The sequence below is a fragment of the Copidosoma floridanum genome, unplaced genomic scaffold (assembly GCF_036245765.1).
Source record: "Copidosoma floridanum isolate Cflo_tuat_1 unplaced genomic scaffold, Cflo_Japanese_pri ptg000004l, whole genome shotgun sequence".
Lineage (NCBI taxonomy): Eukaryota > Metazoa > Arthropoda > Insecta > Hymenoptera > Encyrtidae > Copidosoma > Copidosoma floridanum.
In genome coordinates this window covers 11,751,087-11,770,368 of record NW_028321881.1, presented here as the reverse complement: position 1 = coordinate 11,770,368, position 19,282 = coordinate 11,751,087, and the positions used below count along the sequence as shown (strand labels likewise).

The window sequence follows — 19,282 nt, the reverse complement described above, 5'->3', positions numbered from 1 at the left end:
TCAAAAACAACGGTTGTTACGACACTGTGCTTGTCGATTATCAGTTTCCTTAAAAAAATAACATTAGCCATCGTTTTGATTCGATTTAGAGCCACTTTGTTCCTTTTCCTGAGGTACTAGACTCTATGGTTCACGATTCAGTTTATTTCCTGAAGAAATCACTGTTTCCTGGACAGCATCTCCAGTCTTACTTTTGCCTTGTTAGCTTTTATTTTTTAAGACACTTTGCGGCTTCCTTCAGTAATAGTCACTTTTGCCACTTAAATTTGTTGTCTAAAATAAGCCACAGTTGGAATTCTTGACATCTCGACTTGTAATGGGGGACATATCTCACACCTGAATCTAATTCTTTTTCATATCGTCTCTCATATTTTTCGATGTCTCCCAAAATTCTCAGTCTTTCCCGTGCCATACTTTTCTGATAAGATAGTAAGAGATTACGCAGAGACAACTTTATTTGCATCTCCAAGGAAGGAGGATCGCAACATCTGCTCATGAAATATTTGAAGCAGGATATATATTTTGATACTACCCTATCAAATTTCTCGATAAAAGGTGACTTAAACGCCTGTTTGAAGTTACTGAATGATGTAAAATTATTCCTATTAGCTCGGTACCAACGAGTAACATTTTGCGTAAAAATCGCTGATAAAGCTCCCAGCAGATTTATACTAACTACTTCCATGCAGGTTTTAAAATCTACGAGGCGATCTAAGAATTCTACCGAATTCTCTTTTTTATTGCTTGTAAATCTTAAGTTCAAGCTTTATACATTTTTTAACCATTTCATTTTTTTTTATTTTCATGACCTCATCAGCTTTTACTACAGCTAACAATTTCATCAAGGCTGTTTTCATTAGAGCTACTACTGGAGCTACTATCAGAGCTACTATTTTCAGGGTCGTGACTAATCGCAATAAGACTCGAGAAAAGCTGAGTTGATTTATTTCTTTGTATGTTTTTGCTTAACTTTTTTGATTCAAACTTATATAATAGATTGATATAAAGAGTATTACCATCAAAATGCGATTTGATTATCATCCTAAGCCTTTACTGGTCTTTTATAACGACTCTTTTATTAGATTTGGCACCGTTGGTGTATTACAGTTAACAGCCTGTGAAATAAATTCGGAGCTACCAACAGAACTTACACTATCACTGACTTATAATATTTAATACTTTCATCTAGTTCCTAGGTTACATCTTTTTCATTTTTTCTTCCCCTCTGTTGATATGAGAGTCTTTTTTAGAAATATTATTTTTATCTCCATCCTCAGCGTTTAAAACACCCTCCAGTATTATATTCACACCTGAAAAGATGTTACTGCTTGAAACTTTATAACTATGTTTTATTTCGATTCTCAATGATTTCAGGAATCCAGGTTATAAGAAAATCTTTGATCCCTTGAGCAATCAAACAGAATTGTGAAAATCTGCTTTACAGGTCATGTAAGCTGCCTATCACACTTAGCACTGCTTTTTTTTAAAGCAGCTACTTAAGATCTACTGTCCACTTGCCAAATTCCTCGCAGCAATGGTCAGACTTTCCTGCAAATGGTGAGGATCCACATATCATCGCGATGTGTACTCAAAGTTTCCTTGGAAATCATAACATAAAAAAAAAAAATGTCACGGCCAGTAAACTACTGGCATCCACTTTAGTAGTTTATAAATTATTAGAAGCTACTATAAAAAATCTAACTTAGTGTGTGCAAAGTGTAACAGTTGACACAATAATAACTTCTTCTCTTATTAGATAAGATTTACGTAGTAAAACTTCACTTACGTAGTGAAACTTCACCTCTCACGTATCTCTTACACGTGATTTTTTTGTCGAGCGCCTTTTTTATAACGTTGCACCCGGGCAGCTTGGAACACGCTCACAGCTAGCCCTAGCATAACTCTAGTAACACAGTTATACAGCTCCAGCCACTCGAATACGGCTGCCGTGCTCCGACGCCGCGCCGTAGCCCATGGTGCCCTACCAGCTGTGAATTTTTCCCACTAATAATATTGCTACTAACTATTAGCTCACCTTTGACGAGGAACTATAATACCCCAGAAGAGCTACTACAATGCTTCTAAGAAGATACTTCTCGCAAAACTTGAGGCCACTAACCACAAACCCGCAAATACTACTCAATTTACTCGAGGAGGGCATGAAATACATCTCACCACCCCAAGTTACCGACAGTCACTTGTCATGTAGCCACTAACACCCGTCATCAGGAAGTCACTGACACGAAGTGGTACGAATGCACGTCTTCCTTACTGTCTCGCACACCTTGCGTACGCTATAGCCAATGTAGTAACAGAAAAATTCTACTCACCTACGTTCTCTCAGCCTTCTGTTTTTTTGGGACTCCTAATCCTAGATGATGGCTTTAGCTCCAGTCTTCTTGTAACCCACACAACAAAAAATCGTGACCCACACAAAAAGCTTTTTAAGTCATGCATAATTTCTCAATTTTGTTATCTGTGGAAAATTCAAAGCTACGCAAAAAGGGTAACTCAAACTTTAATACTCGAGATTAGCTACTTCTTCTTGTCAGATACCTCAGAAAATCCCTACCAGGAACCCTTGATTGGTCGCCTGCCGTCAATCAACGATTGCTTATTGGGTCTTCAAGCACGAGCGCCTTTTCTTCTTTATTTATTTAGCATGTAAACTATACCGGCATACTGATTCGATCGGCAAATCGTACCAGCGCCTCTATCGGCCTGATCTCCATGTTTTAGTCTGTTCCACTCTCTCAAGAGCAGAGGCACTGTCACGAGCAACCTACCCACTGCGGTGCTAATCACTCCTCTCATGCTTGAGTCAAGTTAGCGCCGCTCACCTGAGATGCAATACTCGAACGGACTGAGCACACACGGAGGCACCAATACCAACAGCTTGATAACTCACTACAAAGAGGTGCCCACATGGGTGTGCTTGACGCTGCGACGTCGTCTCACATGTCGTTTTTGTATTATCTTATTTACAATTTCTAAATTAAGTACACAATTCTACACAGGTTTTATTCCAATTGCAGTGTTGTTCTTTGTCATTTTCTAGTTGTGGGTCTAATCTATTCTAAGTCTTGGATCGTAGTGGGAGTATCAGTGGTGGAGGAGTAGTAGGTGCAAGTAGGTTGCGGTTCACGTCCATTAACTCCTGCGTGTTGTCTGTGTCACTACATATGATCTTGCTACTACTGTTATTCGTATCCTCCATGGCCACTTTTTATTTATTTTGTTTTAGTCAGCCCTTTTTTCTTTTAACGGATATATATTTGTGATTTAGATTTAGAATCCCTTCTTAAGTTATTGTTACATTTTTGATCTTGGATAGTTCTACTCTACCATGCATCAATTCGGACTCTGGATTTACCATAAAAGTCTTGACACTGGACGTCTAGCCTAACATTTGTTTGAAATTCGTTTATTTACTTGTACAATAACACCTCGATTTTCTTATTAAGCTCATACTTTTTCTTTTGTTTATCTAGAATCCATTCGTAAGGTATTGTTTCATCCGTATTTTTTTTATTGCTACGTTCTTGTTAGTTTTGAATTTTCCTCTGTAGATTCTATTTCACTGTCAGTTGGATGGATTCGGTCACTTACGTACTCAATTCGTTTTACTGTAGCCCGATTTCCACTCTAGTTTTGTCCCGTTCATCTGAGTTGCAGCTGTTTTCCTCCTACTTTCTATTCTTGCTTTATTTTTGGCTTGTTTACGACCATTAATACTTCTTTTATAATCGTATTTTTATTTTACTTAGTCCTTTGCTGTTACTTGAAACTGTCTTTATCTTCTATGCTTTTTTTTATGATACTGGTCCGTTTCATTTTAAGTCAGCATTTTTGTGCTCACTGTCGTCTTGTATAATTAATTTTAAACCATGCTTTTCACAGTATCTTTTTTTTTTTTTTTTTTTTTCCAACTCGTCTTAATAAAATATTTTGATTTAATTTTTTTTGTACATCGTAACATGGTATTTTCATGAAATAATAGTAAACGGAATAACATGAAACCTTAAGGAATCATTTATTAAGTTACAATACTCTACTCCTTAAGATTTTAGTTACTTATTCACTGAACATAATCAAGTTAAAAACAGACACAATAAAGCTTACGCAACACTGAACATACAGCCACCTTGAAATATCTATGTTCATGGACTTGATCAAAAAATATTTTAAAAAATACAGGCATAAATTTTTGTTTTCTATGTTGAAAGCATATAGGCAAGCATCAACTGCGGGTATTTTGAGGTTGAGCGCAAATTTTACGTTACCATTCGGATATCATGATCTAAAATTTAAAATTAGTACTTAATCTGATTTAATAAATGATATTTACAAATAATTGTTTGAAATTTAAGCAGCAATAATAAATGTCAACTTATCATTCTTCAGCAAGTTTATAAAGCTCTTAACGTGGAAGTGAGAAGTTTTTTTATATTTCTATTTTAGAATTAGATTCCATGAAAATGCGATGAGGTATTATTTGTGACGCATGGTCGATACACGACATTATATTGATATTCTCTTAACTCTGTTCTTAGTATTGAAAATCGAATGTCTAAGTTGCTTGACACATGGAAATATTTAAGTGATTTAAGATCTGTAATTACTGTAAATTAAAATTTCTAAACGTATGACTAAAAACTCCTTATTAATAAAACTGTGGTCGAGAGATCTTTATTGAACATTGGATAGCAAAAATTTCTGTCCCTTAAGCATCTTTATACATACTGGCATAAATGATTCTTTCTTCTTTGGCTAAAGTTTCTCCTATTGTATCCATAGTTGTTATTATAAACAGTTTTCTTCTATCAGGGGTTGTGAGTGTTGGCTCTCTAGACAGGAAATTTAATAGTTTTATGAATGCTTTTTATCATGGTTATTACTACTTATAATTGATTTTTTTTCTGGTAAGTACAAAGAGCGATTGTGCAATTTTGGCGTAGTTCTTTATCAATCTTTACTAATATCCTGTTAACCTAGAAATTGTTTCACTTTTTTGCGTCGGTCATTTTCGAGTTATTTCTTACGGTTTTTTATTTTTCTAGATTTGGCCTTACCTAGCAGTTACCTAGTGTATGCTCTAGTACCTTAGCTTCGTGTTTTAAGGATTATCATGTTTTCAGCTCTATCGTTATAATTTAATCTGCTAGTTGTTAGTTATGGACAGTTCTAGTAATATGTGTAAATTTATTTCGAGAGTATGAATCCTATGGGCATCCACTTAAACTGATAGTGCCTTTTCAGGCTTCAGCACGAAGTTTAATGTAAGTAAATTTCTTGTATTTTGACTTTGAAAATCAACTTGTCAGGTTTACTACCATAATACACCACATAAACATGGAAAAACTTTGCTCTGGAATGGCAATAGATAGTATATACCAAATGATATCCCGTTTGACATTTGAAAGTCTGTTACAATCCCTATAGAACTTTTTTCTGCAAAGCTCTGAAAGTTTGAGGACGACTCACATGTTTGAATTGTATGAATTTCTCAGCATTTTATTCTGACGGTTATTAACACGTCGGACAAAGACAATTTATATTGTAGGCGTGTGGACTATTCTACAAAGCGCGTTTAAAAAGTAAGATAATTTTGTATTTTCAAAAAATAATGTTTATTCATTCATCAATATTGATGTTGTTCTCTTCAACCAAATCCTTTTTAAATACGATACGCTTATGCCAACGCTTCTTCAGTTTATTGGTGCACGTCTTAATGCCATCTATAAGCGTGCTCGCAACTGGGTAAAAGTCTAAGCGATATCTCACTCTCAGATACTGTAGATCTGTGCTTGTGTGTGCAGAGCTTTGTTATTTTGTGGCCCTGTCTATTGACGTACTGCTGCTTATAGTTTCTACTGTACGTACAAGCTTGTGTTGCACCGTAAAAATAACTCAGCCAACACAAAGCTTGGGCAACTGTTCACCCAGTATGCACTTTTCAGAACCCTAAACGCCCTGCGATTGTATACCAAGTAGCATTGCAGAGGATACGGCTGCAGCCAGTAATTATAGAAAGAGCACCTTCTTGTCCTTTCTAATCTCTTTTCGCCTAACCAGAGCGATAGATGCTAGCACCATGCCGTGCAACACTATGCCCACATACGCAGGCGTTTGTCAGAGATTAATTGAATACAGTGATGATTAGTTTTTAATGGTGAGACTGTTCTATAGAGTGTTTTGGTTACCAATTGTTTTTTTGACTTGTGTCCCTAAAAATAAGCACCAAATAGTAAAGATTTCACTTTAATTGGTCTAAATAAACTACAAGATAAACGGTACATTATATGATGTTACTTTGCACTTATTTTTAACAGTCTTACCATATCTATGGGGATTCTACGGTGTTCAGCAAAAAAAACTTACCCAGTGGTGTGTGCTCTAACCCGATCACCATTCTACAGTATAATACCAATAAAGCATATATACGTATATATATATATATATATATATATATATATATATATATAACTTTTTCTGGTCTAGTTAAATGCGAGAAAAGTGTAACATTCAATCATTATGAATAGTAAGGAAAAAAATTTTTTTAAACAAGATAAAATTCAGATATCTTACCTTTTTTGTGTAAATTACTGAGTGATCTCATTCTATTTATGATTTGAGGTAGAATCTGACTTTCACTTTCAGACTGCTTCACAATTGAAAACAATTCTAAAATCTAAAAAATTATTGACATTAACATTCTTCCTGTCCAAACTAAACATGTTGTTTTCTGTTAACTACATAAAAAAAAAAAAAACTTTTCTTTCTTATTATGACTAAAAGTTTGTGTGTTGTGTACGAACATAAGTTAATGAAAGTTAAAAGTATACTAGACACAACAAGTATACAAAAAAAATGTTCAAATATCTAAGAAGTAAGCAAAATATTGTGGAAAAAACAGAACTATGTATTGATGAGTTCTATAGAAGTATTTGTCCATTACACAGATTAAAGAAATTTTTAACGTATAATAACATCTTTCAGAGTAAAGCAAAATTTTTTAGATTTTGTAAGTTCGTGTGGCAAAGCAAAAATAATAGAAACTGCTGCCAACATGTAAAAATAAAGTTTATTCACACTCACAAACTATTTTTTTTTTTTTTTTGATCTCACTGTAACATGAATAACAATTAACCTATTACATACATTCGTAACTTGATTGCAAGTATCATACGATATACAGTAACAACTATCTTAGATTTGTTATTTATAAGGTTCTCAAATCATTTTCCTTTACTGCATAGAAAGACTTTTAATAATAAATCACGTACAGTTTCAATGATCTTTAATTACTCATTCATAAGTGTTTTGCTATTATTAAGAAAAAACTATTTCTAGTATACTTAGCAAGCTTGTATACAATGTGTATTTGAGCTAGTCAGCATAAAACAATACAATTAATAAAATGTACAAATCAAGGAATACATTTAAATGGAAATTTAAAAAACGTTTTTACAATAGAACCTCTCTAACATTTACATACGTTTTGAACAACCTTCCAAGTTGTGGGTCCTAGTTTCTACAAAATACAATATTTCAAAAATCTCGTACAAGAAAACCTCCCCAACCCAACTTCACTGATTTCACTGGTTTTGAAGTATGTTGTGGTACTCGAAAAAAAAGGAAATACGTAATTCTTATTCGTTATAACGATTACTTTCAAGAACAGAGAACTACCCTTAAATATTGCTTAAAAGAAACCAAGTACTGGATATTTCTAATAATGGGTTGAATATATTAGTGGTGTTTATGATTCAAAAAGTTGCTACCTTTACATTATTTTTTTTCCAATTTTATTTTCTATGCTCTTTTCACATAAGAACTAGCATATAAACTAAAAAAAAAAAAGAAACCATTTGCTAAAGCTTTACTAAATGTTTCAGTTCAGGTGGCCCCTTAAATAACTACCCCCAAATTCCGTAAACTATCCCATAAAGTTACATACAGTATGTAAAAAAAAAATTTTTTTTCTTTTCAGATGCATTTCACATTAAAACAGAATGAAATTTATTATAGATACAATTATCTTGCCAATTTCTTACAACACAGGTGTATAAAAGGGTAATAAGAGTAACCCCTAATGTGCTTATTCAATGTAAATGATAAAAATATATATATATATATTTTTTTTAAATACAAACATTAATTGAATTGTTAAATTATTATCTTTTTATTGTTATATTACAGTTACATTAGAATTAGAGTTATATGAGAATCATTATAGTTACTAACTAGTATCATTCACATTACTATCATCATTATTTTGTTTATACTTTGCTGAAAGTTTCATTCTTAATGTATACATGGAAGACTTATTGATAGCTTCGAAAATAAGAATCCCTTGAACTGATAATTATTACATAAAGTTCTAAAGGATTGAAACCTCTGAGTATTTTTCGTACTGTGCAAAGTTATTCGTGAAGTGCTTAAATTATTCTGTTTTCTGGTAATTACACAGTATACTAATGTAAGATAAGTTTTAAATATATCTTTACAAATAATCGTGTAGAATAAGTAATTACATAAGCTTTTTTTTTATTTTTTCAAAACAGGTTAAAAGTAAAAGTCTACTAGTAGTGATGCTTAACAGAAAATTGAAATACGTTCTTCATCTTGAATAGTGTCTCAATAACTTTAATTTGTAATGTTAAAATGTTTTCATAATAAATGGTGTACTTGTAATGAAAGTGTTTTGAAAAGTGGGATTTTTTTCTTATTCAGTAAATTATGAATCATAATCAATGATTAGTCAAGTATCATCACTATCCTGATTAGAACGATAGTAACATTCATGTCTATTGATAATTTTAGTTTAAAATTTACAAAGTATGTTTGCAATACTTGAAATTCCTTATAAAATGTGTATAAATGTAGTTTTTTGAAACCATCTCATAGGAATACTCTATTCATTATTCATTATTATAAAAAGTTGTATATTTGCATTTTGTTGTTTGATTTTCAAATGAGGAAGGGTCCTTCAACTGTACTGAATTTTTTATTAGCATATTTTGATTAATATAACAGATGACTTAAATAAAGTTGATATGATTGATAAAGAGACGTCAGACTTCCAGGAAGATTTCATGGATTAAAATGCTAAAATAATTAAGGATGACGTTCCAGATTCTTTTCCTGATCTTAACTTTGTACCAACAGATGACATCAGTGTACGCATGATACTGATGATCTGGATTTTGATTAAAAACAAAAAACCTTAGACTTTTGAAGAAATGAGAAAAAAAAGGAAACTTTAAAATTGAAAAAGTGCCAAAAAAATTAACAAAAGTTACCAAACGGTCAACTGAAACGTTGGGTTCACACTATTATTAGAAGAAGAACATTCAGAGAAAAATTGTACGTATCTGCCAGTATACATTAAATAATTTTAAAGCTGCTGTTGAAAATGGTTCAATGATTTACAATTGCGATATGTGTAGATAAATTATACAAGCTTAAATAAAAATTGGATCTGCATATGTAAGATTTCAAGCTTGCAATAGTTGGTTATTGAAATCTAAAAAGGCTCACAGACTAGTGATTCGAAAAATAAATAAATTTTCTACTAGAAAAACATTTGAAAATTATTTTGGGCTTCAAAAAAAGCTAGTATATTTGTTGCTGACGTGGAGTCTTGAATACTCCAAATTGGGATGAAAAATCTGTATGACTCAGACCAAAGTGCACTTCAGTGAAAAATGCATCTAGGACGAACACTAGCAGTTAAAGGGAAAAAGCAAGTACAAGACAGTTTCATCGACAAGGTATAGTTACACTGTACAAGCACTTATATCAGCTACTGGACAATAGCTTTCACCGCTTTTTCTTGTTCTGAAAAAATCAGCTGGTAAATTTGGTCTTGTTGCAGAACATAACTTATTTAGGCCAAAAAATGTGTTCGTAGAAGCATCGAAATCGGGAAAGTTAACTACCAGTGAATTATATTAATTATTTATTATAATGAAATAATGAATAAAATAAGTTAATAAATACATTTTCGTACTAAATATCTCTATTAGGTTTAACTAGAAAAATTATTTTATCCATGTAAAGGTCCTCAATCTGTACTGCTACTTAACTTCTGACGTAGACATTGTGATAAAGTTATGGAAGAAACTTTGCCAAAAAATAAAAAATTTTAATACAAAAAGAAATTATAACTGAAACTACAGGAAAGATTCAATCATTTATTGTTTTTAAATGTTGTGTCAAGAAAAATTTTGTGCGGCATTTTTCAAATAAGGTAATTTTGATGTATTAAGATTTAAATTTACATCCAAGGAATAATATCATAAAAATTTTATCTCTTGTTCACAGTCAACTTTTTTTACCAAGGTATAGAAATATGTATAGATATCTTTTCGTGGCACGAAAGCAGATAGATCACTGAGTAACCAGTAGGAATTTGAAAATCCAGTCGAGTTTTTTATTCCGAGATTTTTGAAAAGTACATTGCAAAATAGAAGGATGCAACAAAATCAGAATTATAAAATGTGGTTTGTACAAGAAGACATTCTGTTTCGAGCACTTTTTTGAAGGCTCTGCTACTATCAAAACTTTAAAATAAAAGATACCGTTATTTAATTGTAAAAAAAAGGAAAAGAATAATTTAAAGCAGAAATTAGAGCCACGCAACTGGCTCGCAGCGATCAAGCCCAACCTGACGACGAGCAGATTCACGCCCAACTAAGTACGTTAAGCATGCGCCACTTACTCTCTCGCAGTGATCTCACATTTAATCTATGATTTAATCAAGCAAACCTTATTTGTATCAATAAATATTATGTGCATACCTTGTACACAGCGTGCGTTTCCTTGTGTACTTTCACCCAAAACTCTAAAGAGGTAACGCAAATGTTTTTTTTTTTTTTTTTTTTTTTTTTTTTTTTTTTTTTTTTTTCTAGTCCACACATTGCTCCTTGTGTAAAAAAAGCATTAAAAAATAACTTTAAGAAAATAAAATGAAATAAAGGTTCGCAACTCCTAAGGTCCTAAGCACCGATAATTTATTTAACTCATTAGTAAAAATTTTCTACATTTAATTTTGTTAAAAAATGTTAACTAAAAACCAAGATACGATAAAAAATCATTTACGGAGGTAATATTTAGGGGTGGGTTTCACTTCTTTCATGTGGATGTCAACACAAGTTAAAATATACGTGTCTTAATTTATTGAGTACTACTCTATGTTTCAAAATCATTTATGTCACTGTTGTTGTTGTAGTTGCCTCCGTTGTTGTTATTGCCTCCGTAGTTGCCTTCGCCTTCGGACGAGCTGTTGTTGTCACCGGTTCCGACCATGGTTTTACTGCTGCGTTGTTTGAGGCTAGCTGTTCGTGCGAGGCGAGAAAGAAGAAAAAAGAAAATCGGCTTCGAAGAGGCAAGGAAACACGAGAGCACGCGCAGCGTAGCGTGTCACTTTTAATGGGCCATGTGGCCTTGCACTAATCTGTCTAGATCACGTTGGGGTCACTTCTTTAGAATTTAGGGTAAAAGTACACAATGAAACGCACACTATATACAAGGTATGCACATAATATTTATTGATACAAATAAAGTTTGCTTAATTAAATCACAGATTAATTGGCGCGTGCTCAACGTATGGGTGACATATGAGCGGCTGAAAATTTTAGAGGTTGAGCAAAGAGCTTTTGACGCATGGCTGAGCACAGTAAAAGAGAAACGACAGATCCTGAGTCAACGAGAAAACTCAGGCCAGAGTTTCTGTCAAAGACATGCGATTCTCTTGGGGCAAACAGCTGCCGTGGGCCATCTATACTGACAGCAGCTTGACTAGTTTCCCTGCCCGGGAAGAGATTTCCAGGCACAAGGCTGCTCACACTTTCTTGCGTCCATACCAAAGTGGTGGTGGTATTATTGTCGCATCCAAGAGCCACAAATAGCACCTACAGAACTTGAGAGAGCTCTTTAAAACTCTGCGAGCTGCAAAGCTCCACGTCAAACTGGAGAAGTGCAATCTGGGAAAAACACAAGTTCACTTCCTGGGTTTCTTGCTGACACCCAAGGGCTTCAAGCCACCAGAGCACAAGGTGGACGCCATTGATAATTTCCCCAAGCCAACCATTATTTAAGAGCTTCGCAGGTTTCTAGGTATGACGAATTATTATCGCCGTTGCATACCCAACGCAGCCATCCTACAAGCTCCGCTCAACAACATGCTTGTCGGAGCCCCCAAGAACAAAAAAGCAAAATTTTGTTGGATCTAGGAGGCTGATCAAGCATTCGAAAACTGCAAGAAGGCTCTGCGAGATGCATCTGTCTCCTTTTACCTGTCTCCACGTGCACCACTGGCTCTATCCACTGACACCTCAGACTCAGCCATTGGAGCAGTCCTCAAACAGCACGTCAACTCTGAACGGCGCCCGGTGTCTTTTTACTTGTGAAAGCTCACGCCAGATAAAACCAATTACTGCACCTACGATAAAGAGCTCGTTGTGGCCTACACGGCAGTCAAGCATTTCAGCCGTTTTATAAAAGGTCGCAACTTCATCCTCAGGACTGACCACAAGCCACTCATTTATGCTGGTGAGTAGTTGTCCAACAAGGCATCTCCTCGTTGACAGTGGCATCTGGATTACCTGCTTCAATTCAATGTGGACTTTCAACACATCAGAGATGAGGACAATCCTGTCACAGATGCTCTCTCCAGAACCTGCGCCATTGATATGCCCTCTGGATTATAAGCACACCATATTGAACAGTCAGACACACCATATCGAAGTCAAGCCTTCGACGCCTTACACTCACCCGCTCACCCAAGTGCTCATGCCATGGTCAGGCTAATGACGTCGAAGTTTGTCTGGCCTGGTATCAAAAAGCACACCAACCGGTGGAGCCGCACTTGCCAAGGCTGCCAACGCTCAAAGGTCAGCAGACAAAGGCCGCTTTGCAATCCTTCGACCTCCTGGACAACAGGTTCAAGCACGTCCACCTCCTACCACAGGTAGGAAACTTACGCTATTGCCTCGACATGGTTCAGCAGATGGCCGGTGGCCATTCCTTTGGCCGATATCACAGCTGAAACGATAGCAGCAGCCTTTACAAAGGAATGGATCGCCAATTTCGGTTATCCTCTGACCACAACCACGGATTAGGGAAAACAATTTGAGTCATCACTCTTCACAGCCTTAGCTCGCATGATAGGAGCCAAGCACGTCCACACGACGCCCTATCATCCGCAAAACAACGGCCTGGTTAAAAGGTTTCGTCGCACCTTCAAGGCAGCTATCATGTGCGAGTCTATCACACCTTGGCCATAACGCCTCCCAATAACGCTTCTGGCGCTGAGAGCTTGTATCAAACAAAACCTCCAAGCATCACCAGCAGAGATGGTGTTTGGCACCAAGCTACGCTTGCCTGGTGAGATTTTCGTTTCCAACAGCGTCCAGGCATAGCCACACAAGTTTCTCAACCAGCTCAGAGACCTCATAAGGACCCTCCAAGCAGTACCAGCTTCACATCACACCAAGTATTGCGTGTTCCACCACAAGACGCTGGATACCTGCACACACGTTTACCTCAAAGTCGATAGTGTCCGCAAGCCACTGCAGCATCCATACACAGGCCCCCATAAGCTTGTCAAGCGCCTCAAAAATAAGATTTTCGTCATTCTAGTAAATGGCGTTGAAAGAACTGTGTCAATGGACGGTCTCAAATCAGCCTTTCAGAATGAAGAGGATATACCAAAAACCTCGGCCACACCACTGCCAGCACTGAGAGACACCCCACCACCACAACAGCAAGCCACCCTGCCACCAGCACAGCAAACCGAACCGCAACCAGCCTAACAGCAAATCTTGATTCCGAAGTCAATCTCTAGTACCAACACCTACTGCAGCAAGGCAAGGGAGCCCCGTCGTCCAAAGCAGTGCCAACAATCCTGCACCAACGGGTTTCGTTCCCTTCGTGACTCACGAAGGTCTCTACGGGGGGAGTACCTGTGGATACTCTAACGCTACTACTTGACAACGCTACGCAGCAGCACCGCCGCAAGCAGAAATTAGAGCCACGCAACTGGCTCGCGTCGATCCAACCCAACCTGATGACCAGCAGATTCACGCCCAACTACGTACGTTGAGCACGCGCCACTTACTCTCTCGCAGTGATCTCACAATTAATTTTTGATTTAATCAAGCAAACTTTTTTTGTATCAATAAATATTATATGCAAACCTTGAATACAGTGTGCGTTTCCTTGTATACTTTCACCCAAAACTCCAAAGAGGTAACGCAAATGTTCTTTTTTTTTTCAGTCCACACATTGCTCCTTGTGTAAAAAAAGCATTAAAAAATAACTTTACAAAAATAAAATGAAATAAAGGTTCGCAACTCCTTAGGTCCTAACTTTATTAAGTACTACTATATGTTTCAAAATCATTAAAATCTGTAAGTTTGAGTTGGGGAGGTTCTCTTGTTGGATATTTTTGAAATATGGCCTAGTATACATAGTAAATACAAGGATAAACAGTAATTTAGCCTTACCATATAAGCCTAAAAAACAATATCTTGGACGTCAAGAACGGTCAGTGTAGTAACATAAGGCCACTTAAAACAGGGTAACCAAGAATGCAGTTATACACGAAAGTGCTACAATATAAGTTATGAAAACAGACGAACTTTCAGCAACTGTGCTACTATTTACTTTAAATCTAAAATACTTAAAGTTTGAAATAGCAAAGTATAATTATTTTGTCGGTATGCCTCACGTACTTTAATCTTTTACATTGTATTTTACAGCTTTACCGAAAATACCGCCGCAGCAAACCTTTATTAGCAGCCTCGCATTCATAGTTTCGCATCCATAAACGGTTCCATGACTTTTAGTCACGTTTAGACGCATATAAACTAAAAAATGATTAGAATAACAAAAATAAGACATGTGCATCTCAAAAGGCTCTATTTAAGACTTTTTTCAGGCTCAGCCGTCACGAAATTTGGTATCATATGAACTCAGATCCGAGAAAATTTTTTTTACATGCTTGAGATAAGCATGATCTTAAATTTAAACAATAAGGCTAGCAGTTTGATGTTGGCAACACGTATTTTGTGAATTTATAGAAAGCATACATTATGTTATTATGAAGAAGATGACTACTTGGCGCTTAATTTAAATGTGTTTGAAAATTACGTACTTTCATATGTTCGTGATCCATACGTCTTTACCGTAAAGACCTTCGGTACCAAAATTAAGCTTATTAATATTATAATTCATCATGAATAATGTACATATATGTGAACAATTATTTATTAACAGTAAAAATTTCTTGCACCATTTTTATTGTCTTCATACATGGCTAAAACGGAGAACCTGTAAAAGTTTCTCTATTTCCTCTAATAAATATGACTTATAAGAAGCGAAAACCTAGGTGATCCGAAATTTAAAAAACTTCTCTACTTAAGCATGTCATCCCACTCATTAACTAGCTAGTTAACCCAATTTATTAAATAAATAAATATTAAATAAGTAAAAAAATAAGTCCTACCACTTCATTTTAAAAGTTTAAGTAATTAATCAACGCCATATTTGGCGGCACAGTTTGAAGCTCAAGGAGAAAAATGTAAAATAAGATGGTAGACGAATAAATTATAACCTTAATTTTCATTTGTCTTACCGTTTGTCATGAACAAGGAAGCACTTAGATGGAGTCCTGATGTTGTCAAAAACTGCGGTAGTAAAAAAGAAAAAACATATTTTCTTGCTTTGCCTTCGCACTCACTTAAGCTTATAGGGAACTGACAAGGTTAAGACTCCATCTTAGCGCACCTAAGAAGACGCAGTCATAGAATTGAATAATTTATTTATTTTTTTATAAAAAATTTATTCATACAATAAACCATAGTATCTAGCTATAATTTTGACGTAATCCAATTAAGAAAAATAGAAAACTCTAATTATTTCCAGATCACGCTTAATAACAAACTGTGTGCCCAAGCTTCATTTAACCCATTAACAAGGGTAATTAATAGTGAATAAGGATTAAAAACTTAGTATTGTGGAACATGGCTGTTTATTTAAATAACTATCCATACAGAATCAATATCATATCAACGCGACGGCCTCTTTAGGATTAAACGACATGTAGGTACCAAGACAACACGTAGAACGGACCCTCATAGCGCCTAGAGATTCATGTACGAACTACAGCATAAGACCTTATGACATTAGCCAGTATTGAACCCATATTATCATAATTAAAAAAAACATCGTAGAACTCAGACTGATGTATTTGTTGTACGTAACACTTTTTAATTATAACATAGATTCAATACTGGTTAATGTCAGAAGGTCTTACGTTATGCTGTAGTTCGTAGATAAATCTCTAAGCGCCATGAGTGTCCATTCTACATGTTGTCTTGGTACCTACATGTTGTTTGATCTTGAAGAGGCTGTTGGTATGATGGCAAAATATTAATTCTGTATGGATCATTATTTGAATAAACAGTCATGCTCCATAATACTAAGTTTTTAATCCTTATTCACTATTCATGATGATAAAGGAGCAAGTAAAAGGAGTTCATAGACACTTGTAAGAGTAATTTATAATTATTCTTTTAAAATTAACATTTATAGTAAGTTATTTAATTCATTAAACGTTATTTCCAGAGTTTTCGCAAATAAAAAATACTAATTAATTACAAAAATTACGTAGTTAGTATATATGCACGTGTAAAAACTAACTTATGCACATTTTTCGTGCTTTGAAGATCTACACTTGTATTATAAAAAGTTGATGAAACAGTCAGCATAAATAAGCCTTTTGTTTGTAGAGTATCAGCAAAAATTAAAATATTGATATACATATATATCTGTTTACTACTTAGTTATATAGACAAAAAAGGTCCAAACTCGCCCCTGATCCCTTCTGCTCGCCCTTAACTCTCTCGTCACACCCTGTATGTTTTTCCTTAAATATCATAGTTATTCGCTTATTTTTACATGATTTTTGAGCAAGCTCGATCTTGTTACCCCCACTCCCTATCATCCCCTTCTCACTCTCACGCAGTAACCCTCCTTCTCCCCATTCACGTAATCTTTTCCTAGTTCATCAACACCGTCTCCGAAGATAATATTTTTAATTCAATAAAAAATCACCAGATTTTTCAAAAGCATATTCTTTAATCGACTTGAACAATCAACCTTCAAAAAAACAATATTTTATCAAGTTTGTAAAAAAAGACGAAATATTCTTTGGTCAGCAACGTACCACTCTATAGCACAGTCTCCGTATACAGAGACTCCGAGGGTAAGAGTCAAGCTACCCGCAGCCAGCTCTCCATCGTTTGAAATGATAATAAGCAATAGCTGAATGTTTAACCACTGCCTCATTTCAGGGTCATCATAAGTATTTACGTTCCCAGCTCAACCATCAATCTCATCGGTTCTTCTAACGGCCACCTGAGTTTAAACTACCTTGCCAACAAATAAATTTTTACTACCATTTCCGAAAACGATTCGTCGACTAAAAGACTATATAAAGCTGGCCACTATTAAACCAAGTCATTCATTCACTAGCAGACGTCACGAGCGGAGTTATTAGTCACAAGGCTAGGAACCCCGGTGACCGACGACCCTATACTAGCCTCTCGAATCAAAGCATTCAACTAGGAATCACCGATTCTCTCCAAGGTCTGCGCTGGGAGAATTTAACAGCTATAAAAGAAAAATAAACTTCAGCAAATGGGACAGTCTCCAACGGGCAAGTATCACAAACCAATCTCCCAACCGTAGATCACCAAAACAACTGAATCTGCAAAAAAATTCTACAACGATAGGCCAGAGAAGATCACCTGAGGTTTAGAGGCAATCACGTTTGCTGGAAACTTCAGTCAAGAAAGAGTTTACTTAAGAAGCTCACCGGTCATTTGTAGGGCGATTGGACGTAGAACTACCTTGCCAACAAATATATTGGAATTTAACAAAGTTGACAAAAAACAGCCTTTAGGGCTCACAAAAGTCTCAACTATGCCAAAAGTTAAAAGGAGGCGGATTGGAAGAGAAACTTTAAATGCATCCAATGTGTACAATTTTAGGCGTTAAGAAACTGACGCAGAACATTTATCGAGATTGAAGCAGCAGCATTTAAATCGATCAGTAAAGAATTTATTAAGTAAGGGATCAGCTTTTTATTATAACCCTCACGGTTATCTCTTAAATCTTTCAGATTTTTAAGTAGGTGGAATATCTATTTATGTTTTTGTGACGATAAAAAATGTAGAGATTAAGCTCGAGGACTTTGTTGCTTTGGTAATGAAGTTGTGAGATAAGAGAAAAAATTCTTCAATTACATATTTTCTGTGAGTTTCAAATCTTGACAGCCTTAAAAAATAGCCTATTTTGTAGATTACACGGGAGAAACTGCAAATTAACAGCCCTTGAGAGCTAACGATTATTTCATGGAATAAGAAACGCACGGTACTTTTAAGCGTAATTATACTTTTATTACCTGTTACAGCTTATAATTTGACTAAATAAACTGTATGCATTTTGAACAAATATGTTTTTAATAAGAAGATTTTTACTTTAAGAAATGTTAGGAATAGATGTAAAATTTTCAACTAAAAACGTTTCACATTACATGACAACACTTTACGGTGCTCTACTTAGTAATGTCCAGGAGTAATAAAAAATAAGAAAAAAAAAAAAAAAAAAGAAAACGAAAAAAGTATTTATCTTGAGGAGTACATGTAGATGTACAAGGTGTGGTTGTAAGACAACAAGATAATTAGTTTCGTAAAATACCAATACCAACACTGAAAGTGTATGAATGACAAGCTCTACAACGAAGAGCCTTTCTCTAGCCAATGTCTGGTGTGTATACGTAAAGATTTTATTTTTATTCATGCCGATGCACAAGATCTAATTTGTTTTTTTTTTAACTGATAAAGTAAAATATTATTTTAAAACGTCTTATTGAATTTAAAAAAAATAACTCTTATATGTTAAAGAAAAATGTAGATCAATAAAAATGAATCACGAATATTATTTTTTATGTGAGCTTTAAGCTTGTAAGATTGGCTCTACAATAGGATTGCCGTAACGCACAATACACACGGCTCCAGCAGTGTTTGCGGAATACGCTAATGACTGAGAAGCACATCCTCCATAATGTGTATTACGAAGCTCTACCTTTTAAGCATATAGTTCTCGAAAAAGCATAGAATTAAATATATTGACAGAGTGATGAGGCAACTTAAGTTTTTGTAATGCAGTTGATCGAGAAGTAGTGGTCCAAAGGCGTAAGTTTTTTCTG

The 19,282-nt window shown here is 35.1% G+C and overlaps 1 protein-coding gene across 1 annotated transcript in view; it reads right to left on the bottom strand.

Moving 5' to 3' along the window:
• The window catches only part of DCTN2-p50 (dynactin subunit 2), a 546,499-nt gene that overhangs the window by 49,383 nt on the left and 477,834 nt on the right, over positions 1–19,282 (bottom strand). The window contains exon 8 of the mRNA XM_089597711.1: positions 6,589–6,691. Coding sequence (XP_089453837.1) covers positions 6,589–6,691 — 103 coding nt within the window. The remainder of the gene's footprint in view (positions 1–6,588; positions 6,692–19,282) is intronic.